An 8,981-nucleotide genomic window follows, 5' to 3' on the forward strand; every position below is an offset into this window, starting at 1 on the left:
AGTGTCTGGCAGTTCTGACATGTGTGGTGTTACTGAGACACGCTGTTGCTCATGGCCCCACTGCGTGTTTTCAGGGAATTAGTGCTTTCGCTAGGCAGGGAGCTAGAGCTGAGGAAGGAGCCAGCCCTTGGGAGAGCCCGATGGTCATACATGCCAAAGTTTTAATGTGTGCGAGCAGGTACAGAGCCTGACAGCCCTGGCCTCAACCTCCGTTTCTTGTGGTTCATATGCACAAAGTGACAAGTGAAATTTCACTTCAGGGGAGAAAGAAGAGTTCGTCTCTGTTATCGCTATATTTTCTCCAGATCCTAATGTAGCTTGCGAGTGGGTCTGCCCACGTAGACTTGCTGCCTTGAAATATGTGCTTTATGGCAGGGTAACTGTAAGGCTCTTGTCTGCCCTACAGGAGCTGTACCCTGTGGTCACTGGGGGAGTGTCCGAGACAACAGAGCTGCTGACCCAGAGATTCGATCACATCCTGTACACTGGCAACTCCACAGTGGGCAAAATGGTGATGGCAGCAGCTGCCAAGCACCTGACACCCGTCACCCTGGAGCTGGGTGGGAAGAGCCCCTGCTACATAGACACAGACTGTGACCTGGCTGTTGCCTGCAGGTCAGGCTGTTGAAGCTCTTCCAGGGTCTCAGCAGTGGGGCAGGTGGACATCTCTGGGCTGTTGACCCCAGACCATGGGTGTCACTGAGGCAAGATCAGCTGGGCTATGGGGTCTGCAAGGGATTGACCATGGAGAAACCATCTCCCTTTCCCCCTTAGGCGTATAACGTGGGGGAAGTACATGAACTGTGGGCAAACCTGCATTGCCCCAGACTACATCCTCTGCAACCCTTCCATCCAGAGCAACGTGGTGGAGAACATCAAGGCAGCTCTGCAGGTGAGTGTGGAGTTCCTCATGGTGTGGGAGTTACCCCCGTTACAGCCCAGGTCTGAGTTCCTGGAGCTGCAGCCCTAGAGCTGTGGCTGTTGTAAGGATCTGTGGAGCACTTTGGTTCTGCTGTGCCTTTTGTTAGGAATTCTATGGGGAAGATGTGAAGTCATCTGTGGATTATGAAAGGATCATCAATAAGCGCCACTTCAGGAGGGTCCTGAGCCTGATGGAAGGGCAGAAGATTGCTCATGGGGGAGAGGTGGATGAGGCCTCCTGCTTCATAGGTGCTTCTGACAGCTGTTGGGGTGGGAAGGTGGAGGGTGGGTTCTTCTGCTCTGGCAGTGCATGCCTTTTGAGGGCTGCATGTGTCTGTGGCTTGCTTGGGGTATGTAGAACAGAGGCAGTGCGCAGGACGAGGTTCTGTGGTGGACCATGTCTTCTGTCGTGCTCATGCTGTCTTCTACTGTCCTGTTTACTCCAGCACCAACTATCCTGACTGATGTTTCTCCGGAGTCAAAGGTGATGGAGGAGGAAATCTTTGGACCAGTCCTCCCCATTCTGACTGTGAAGAATGTAGATGAAGCCATTGAATTCATCAACCGTCGGGAGAAGCCCCTTGCCCTGTATGTCTTCTCCAACAACAAGAAGGTGGGTGTCCCGCAGACATGTGTCTGTGCAGTTCGATCCTGGATATGGCCGATCCCAGGCATGGCTCCATGCAGGGCCTATGTTGGCGCATGAATTGTAGTGTTTGGCTCATGGGGGACCACAGTGTCTCCACAGCTGCTGGAGGCTCCCAGTCTCTTGCTGAAGTGCTTTGCATTTGCATGGCTTTGTGAAATAGAAAGATAAAATGCTGGATTTCCTCTTTGGTGCCATGGACTATTAATATATTGCTCAGGAGGCACGATCCCAGGGTTTCCATCTTTCCTAGCCCTCCCCTGAGCTTTCCTGCTTTCCTCGAGTTAACATTGCCTGGAGAGGGCTTGTTTGAGTTGTCAGCCAAGAAAACTGTTGAGGAGAGGAGAAGGCGCTATGGCCTGTTGACATATAGCTCCCTTCCCAGTCCTGCTCAGTTACATAGTCTTGTCTCTTTTGGGCTTTTGTAATGTTTTGGTTGTTTCTTTTTTTCTTTGCCAGTTAATCAAAAGAGTCATCTCAGAAACCTCCAGTGGGGGTGTTACTGGAAACGATGTCATCATGCATTACCTACTCTCAACCTTACCCTTTGGTGGAGTTGGTAAGTTACTGGAGGAAGGGTAGGCCTTCAGCTTGGGAACGTTTGGAAGAGGTGGCAGAACAGCCTACAGGAGCTTTGCAGGAGAAAGTTTCAGTGTTACAGTGCTCACAAGCTGACAATCACTCAGCAGTGTTCTGCTGTGAAGAGCACATGCTGTCCTGATGTTGAAAAACAGAGGTGTACCCCGCCAAGCTCTTCAGGACACTCTTCTCCCAAAGCACTGGTCAGATCTCAGAGCCTTAGGATGGTGCTTTGCGAGGGAGCTAAATCTAGGGAAGAGCTGGATGCAGCTCAGAGGCTCAGTGAACAGTGCACACAGGACCACAGCAAAGTACTAGAGAGTGTGTAGTTAAAACAAGGTGGGGAAGAAGAGGGGTGGAGGTGGAGATCTTGGAGACTGAGAAATGCTGCAGAGAGGAAGGATGAGTTGTCCTCTGTGCAGGAACATAGAGGAGAAGCTATTCTTTTAGACTGCAGCAAGACAGATTTAGGACAGGTAACATGCAGTGCAGCTGGCAAGCAACTTAAATCTTCCTGGGCTGCTTCTTACTCTGCTGGTGGCCTCACGTGGCCAAAGGTCTGACTGGTCAAGCCTATGGTGTGATTGCCTGGGTTGTGTCCCTCAGGTAACAGCGGGATGGGCGCCTACCACGGCAAGTACAGCTTTGAGACCTTCTCCCACCACCGCTCCTGCTTGATCAAGGACCTGAAGATGGAGAGTACAAACAAACTCCGGTACCCACCTGGCAGCCAGAAGAAGGTGAATTGGGCCAAGTTCTTCCTCTTGAAAAGGTTTAACAAAGGCCGAATAGGACTGGTCGTCTTTGTCCTGCTGGGGATTGTGGCAGCACTGGTGCTAAAGGTGAGCTTTGCATCTTTGCCATCTACATGAGTGCATGTGCAATTCATCTGATCTTCTGGATGTTCAGTCTTTGCAACTGCAGCTCGCTCTTAGAGCCTGGCCTGTGTTTTCTTCTGTCTTGAGACTTACAGTATCTGACCCACCTGAAATTATCAAAATCTGCTTCTCACTCTTGCAGGTGGTATCTAGAATAGAAATGCCCTCAAAGAGATCTCCTAGTCTGCCTTTCTATTTGTAGCTCTGCCTTGGTAGGTGACACCTGTGAGAAGCTCTCTCCAGAGGCAGGCATTGGTCTGTTTGGACAGGTTAGGGGTGGTTTCAAATCCAGGGCTTCCTTCAGCAGCATTGGTGAGCTGTTCCACAGCCTAGCTCAGACTGCTGCCATTTTTTGCCATGGTGCCCTGGGACAGGCAGCTTGTGTCCTAAAGCTGAGCTTCACACTAAGCTCTTGTTCCTCGCCCAGTTGCAGCCCCCATCTGAGCTTAGCTCAGCTATTTTCATTTCCTTCCCTGTTTCCAGCTGGGTAGTGCAGAAGGGTGGGATGTCCTCTCCTTTCTGTAGAAGGCAGAAGCCTGCTGATGCTGGCTGGAGGACTCAGGATGCCACCTGAAGTGGAGCAGTAAGATCTAAAACCAAGTCTTATCACTGTTCTCCATGACTGGCAGACCAGCCACTGTCTGTGCCTGTGCTGGCTGCTCCTTGCAAGGCTCAGCTGTGCATCCTGAGGATTTACTAAGCTTCAGGGATCAGCTACTGAGGAACAGGAGGTGGCAGGGTGGATCAGGACTCTGCCCTTCTGTCTGTTTTGTGCTGTTACTGCTGCAGGGAGAAATGCAGGAGCCCAACAAGCCAGGGGAAATAACCTGCCTGCATATTTGCATCCAGGAGGAGGTGTAAGCATGCCCTGTCTAGGTGAATGCCTTCTCAGTGAAGGGGGAAACTCATGGCATCTCAAAATCATTTGGGTTTTCTCAGAATCACCAGTCTGTGCTGAAGAGAAAAGCCCTCTTGATTGTGCTGGCTGTTCAGAGGCTGGGCTGGCTCAGTGTGTGATAAGGAGGAGCAGGTTTCAGAGCACTGCTGTGGCTGTCACAGTGAGGTAGGAGCCTTTTTCTTTTCCTGTGTGTAGACCTGGTTTGAGATCAGGCAAAGCTTTGTTAGAGTAGTGAATGTGGAGCTCAGAGAATGTTCTCTGTGGAGCTAGAGTGATGCTTCCCCCTGGCAGTGCTCAGAGCTCATACAGCACCCAAGATAACCATGCATGCTGAGGGGCAGGAGACAGGTGAGCTGGACCCTGTGGATGTCACTGAGTGAAGGGGCTCTGCTTCAGGCTGTTCTGGAAAGGGAATTGGCTTTGTTCGAGCCAGTTCTTCACAGGATGTTGGTCTTGTGTTTTGCTTTCACAGATGGTTTACTACTGAGGAGAAAAGGCACCATGTCCAAGTCATACTCTGCTCACTTTGTGTCTGTTTCCTTAATCTGAGAAGTCCTTTTCTTTCCTGCTGGGTTATTTCAGTGAGGCGTGGAGCACACAGAGTAGCCTTAGCAAGGCACTAACCAAGAGAAGGCTTGGATTCCTGTTTACTGAAACGCTATGCTGCACCAGATGTACCAGTAGATACGGGCTCTCAAAAGGAGGACTGCAGAGCAAGAAATACTAGTCCCTACTTGACTCCTGCCATGCAGACCTTCCAGGAACATGCACAATGTGTCTCGCACCAAACTGCTTACATTCCTACAGTGACAAACAGGTGCTTGAGTTTCAGCTGTAATGGGGTTGATGCTATTTTCCCTGGGGTTTTTTGGGATTATCTGTCTTCTGTTGTGTTCTTAACTACCACCAGCTTGGTGATGAGTCTGAGACAGGCTGTGCTGGCTGATGCATTTGACCAGTGGTTATGAGTAAACCTGAGTTTCCCCTCACTCTTCAATTGAAGTGAAATATACATGATCTCTGCAAACCAGAATCCTCCACAACAGGTATTACAAAGATGATACTTGCACTGCCTGTATTTTGCTTATGCTCCTACAGAGGCCTTAGAGAAATTTAGAGAAGTGGTAATTGCAAAGTGCCCCGGTTAAATAAGGTAAACTTAAAACTTATCATTAAATGCAATATATAGACTAGAAAATTACTGTGCAATAGTTTGGATTTCTTCATGGCTGGTGGAAATCCATGTGCTAAGGCTTTTTAATGATCTATTTTGCAAGTACTGAATAAACACTTATAATTTAAATAACAAAAAAAGCGTGGTAAGTGCCTGCTGTCTACTGGGGAATCCTGCTTGTCCTCAGCTGCTCCCAGCTCTGGCCACAGGTGTCTTGTGAGGTGCCTCTGCAGGAGCACAGGTCCCCAGTGCAATGACTCCCCTGCCTGTGGGAAAGAACCAGCCCGGTCCATCTGGATTGCCTCCCGACTGCAGGTGCTGCCAGCCTGGGGTTTGTTCAGATCCAGATGTGGGCTGCTCTTGGTTCCTCACTGGTTCTGTGGCCTGTGGGAAGCACACCCTGGCCTCATGTTGCAGCATGGGCAAAGCCACACAGTCTCTTACAGAGCTGCATAGGCAACTGAGGCACTGCCCTGTCTGGATGCTGCAATCCAGGGGTTGTGTGTTCACAGCACAAAGATATCTCTGGGTAAAGGGCATCTTGTATCCAGTGAGAGCCCTGGGCCTGGGCCAGCTGCCCTCATGGGAGGAGAGATCGCTCTGCACAGTGGCAGGGGATGAGTTCACACCTGCTTGGACTCACTGAAGATGACTCCTCGTGGAAAGAGAAGCTTCTCTAAGGGTAACTTTATTTTTTCCTTCATTTTTTCATGAGTCACCTGCTTTCTTGGTCAGTATCGGGCTGTGGCGTGCAGCTGTGGATATGGGGAGGGAAGGGCAGATTTTAATGGTTGCAGTGGAGCTTGGGTGTCTGGTTTGGTTAGGCAGGAGCTGCAGGCAGAACTCATCATGACTGAGAACTGACAGACTGCTCCTGGGAAGCAGGATGAAATTCCTCCAATATTTAGGGTGCTGGAGCACCTCCCATACAATGAGAAGCTGAGAAAATTGGGACTGTTCGGCCTGGAGAAGAGAAGCTGCGTGGAGACCTCAGAGCAGCTTCCAGTATCTGAAGGGCGCCTATGAGGATGCCAGGATGGGGCTCTTCATCAGGGACTGTAGTGATAGGACAAGGGGTCATGGGTTTAAACTTAAACAGGGAAGATTCAGGTTAGAGGTAAGGCAGAAGTTCTTCCCTGTGAGGGTGGTGAGGCGCGGGCCCAGGGTGCCCAGAGAAGCTGTGGCTGCCCCATCCCTGGCAGTGTTCAAGGCCAGGTTGGACACAGGGGCTTGGAGAGCAACCTGCTCTAGTGGAAGGTGTCCCTGATTGTGGCAGGGGGTTGGAACTGGATGAGCTTTAAGGTCCTTTCCAACCCTAATGAATCTGCGATTCTATGATTTCATCATGTTTCTGTGAAGCCATGAAAGGGCCTTGCAGTGACAGGGTAGATGGATACAGACTGGCTCCAGGCTCTGCTTCCAGCTGGCTGCCCACTGAGCCCATGGTCCTGTCCATGTTGTGGCTCCACAGGAGCACCCCTGTGAGCAGAGGGTGGCTGATAGGTTTAAGGATATCCCCTAGTCAGGTTTACTGGTAGTCTTTTACCTCCAAACTTATAACTGAAAGCTCGTCTTGAGCCTTGCTGAATAAAACTGTTGGTTTATAGCGAAGGCCACCTACAGCAGGACAAGACCCATATTCCCCACACTCCCCCAGGGGTTGCAGTCCCCAGCATCAGATGTTTCTGTGTTACAGCCCAAGTCCTGCCCTCAGCCTGCGCCCAAAGGAGCCAGTGCATTGCAGCTGGGTTTGTTCTTTATTTGGCATGTCACCGAGCAGCAGTGGGAGCCGGGCTGTGCTCGGCTCCGCTTGGCAGGTGATGGCTGGAGCTGGAGCGGGTTACCTGCATGCTTGGTGTGCTTTGGGGAGTCGGGAGCAGTGTTTTGGGTGCTAGAGCAGCTGCAGGGCTTGTTCCTTGAGCAATGGCTGAGTGGATGCTGCCAAATGCTGACAGGGTCCCTTTGGCTCCCATGGGACAGGCATGTGCTGGATTCTCTTGCTGGCCAGTCTGAGCTTTTTAAGTCCATCCCTCAGGAGGGGCTTTGACCCCCCCAGAGCAAAGTCCCCAGAGGCCCTGGTGCAAGTCAGTGTTTGCTGGTTGTCAGCTTTATGACAATGCCAAGTGCAAGCACTGCGATGGCTGTGGCTGCTGCCAGCCCGCGCCGGATGATCAGTGCCTTGGTGATGGTGGCGGTGTGGCGGGGTTGGTTTCCGGGGGCTCCAGCCGGTATGTCAGTCCCTCCATCCTGGTGATGCCCGTGAGTATGACACCGTTCTGTGCATCCACTCCCGCTGCAAGGAGAATGGGGCGTTGAGGGATTTCTTGAGAGGGGTTTTGTCTGAGGTCCTAAAGCATGTTACAAACAGCAGAGAGCATGGAGATCTCCAGCCCTTGATGGAGCTTCGGTGGGACCTGATGTCTGCAAAGTAAGACCTGCCCACAGTGTCGTCCCCCCCCAATTCTGTCACCCTCCCAAGCCCACCCTTGTAATTAGTGTTTTCCCAGTAATGGAGGGCACCCTCATTTTGTGGGCTTATTCCCAGCTTATGTAAATCCTTGGGGACGCTTCCTGGACCCAAACCCACCACTGCACACAGTGCCCAGCTCCCCCATCCCACTGTGCCCAGCCCCTGGCCATACCTACGCACCCCTGCACCACTGTGGCAGGAGGGTAAATGTGGGACACTGGGGCTGGCCCCACACCAGAGGGAAGTCCCTTGCAGGATAGTTCAGGGCCTGGGTTTGGTTCCTCCATCGGCAGCTGGATCACTCCTGCACGGCGCTGAGCCTGGGGGAGGGAACACTCTGGGTTTAGCCAGTGGTGCAGAAATCCCCAGTGAGCAAAGCCAACGTGTCACCTCTCACGGGGTTCATCTGGCTGGAAATGGTACTGTGTAGCTGAAAGATGCCTGAAATGAGAGGTGCTGGCAGGGTGATACTCAGGGCTACAGGGTTGAGGTAGCTTGGGTCACCCTGTCTGCTTTGTGCTTCATGTCCTCAACCAAGGGTGACACGAGGTGCAGAAAGAAGGAGACTGTGGAGTGTGGGAGGGAGCTGAGTACAGAGACGTGGTCACAGAGCACTGGGTTTTGCTGGGGACACTGGATGACAGCCATGGGCAGCTCTATCCCACAGGATCAAAACCATGATGCTATCTCATCCCACTGTGATCCCAGCCAAGGCACTGAGGACTTTCCCACCAGCAGGGCACAATGCTGTGCATGCACAGGTTACCTCCTCGGCTGCCTTCCTCCAGTCCATGCGGAAGATGTAGGCGATGAAGCAGGTACAGAGGATGGAGACGCAGACGAGCATGCTGAGCCACAGGCCTGTGAGGGCACGCCAGCGTCAGCTGGGTGCCACGGCCAGAGCAACCCCAACCAAGGGTCCATCTCAGGACAGTGAGTCAAGAATGGGTGTCACTGAGGTCAGCAGGGACACGGGGATGGGTTGGCCGTGGGTGCTGCTGTGGGGCTGCCTGGCAGTGACTGCTTTTTCACAGTATAATTAAAAGCTCTCAGTACTTGCAGGGGCCATCCCAGCCCACCCCAGTGCGCCCAGTTTCCAGTGAGGCAGAAGAGGGTCGTGGTGATCCATCTGTGGAGCTGGGGGGAGCTGCTAGTGGGATTTGGGGCCATGCAGAGCTGCATGCCTGGGGGTTGGTACCTATGATGCCGATCCTGGCCACGAAGAGCAGCACGGATCCCAGGGGCAGCCCCACACCATAGTAGCCCACGGCGTTGAGGATGGCACCGAATTTCTGCTTGCCTATGCCTCTGAGCACCCCGCTGCAGGCACCCTGAGAGGGACAGGGACAGGGGCTAGAGCCAGGGCCAGGAAAGCCATCTTGGCCCAATTCAGGGCTCTGCCGCTGTCTGGGGGC

The 8,981-nt window shown here is 52.5% G+C and overlaps 2 protein-coding genes across 2 annotated transcripts in view; one reads left to right on the forward strand and one right to left on the reverse strand.

The window, feature by feature from the left end:
• ALDH3A2 (aldehyde dehydrogenase 3 family, member A2) overlaps positions 1–4,041 on the forward strand; it is a 5,465-nt gene extending 1,424 nt beyond the window's left edge. The window contains exons 4-10 of the mRNA XM_010012740.1: positions 407–615; positions 775–892; positions 1,029–1,170; positions 1,368–1,534; positions 2,027–2,126; positions 2,753–2,988; positions 3,964–4,041. Coding sequence (XP_010011042.1) covers positions 407–615; positions 775–892; positions 1,029–1,170; positions 1,368–1,534; positions 2,027–2,126; positions 2,753–2,988; positions 3,964–4,041 — 1,050 coding nt within the window. The remainder of the gene's footprint in view (positions 1–406; positions 616–774; positions 893–1,028; positions 1,171–1,367; positions 1,535–2,026; positions 2,127–2,752; positions 2,989–3,963) is intronic.
• Positions 4,042–7,181: 3,140 nt separating this feature from the next.
• Positions 7,182–8,981, reverse strand: part of LOC104404335 (multidrug and toxin extrusion protein 1-like) — a 5,854-nt gene continuing 4,054 nt past the window's right edge. Inside the window, 5 exon segments of the mRNA XM_010012741.1 lie at positions 7,182–7,282; positions 7,285–7,389; positions 7,739–7,886; positions 8,333–8,427; positions 8,765–8,897. Of these exon segments, the coding sequence (XP_010011043.1) occupies positions 7,182–7,282; positions 7,285–7,389; positions 7,739–7,886; positions 8,333–8,427; positions 8,765–8,897 (582 nt within the window).

This window comes from Nestor notabilis, unplaced genomic scaffold, assembly GCF_000696875.1.
Source record: "Nestor notabilis isolate BGI_N333 unplaced genomic scaffold, ASM69687v1 scaffold27264, whole genome shotgun sequence".
NCBI lineage: Eukaryota > Metazoa > Chordata > Aves > Psittaciformes > Psittacidae > Nestor > Nestor notabilis.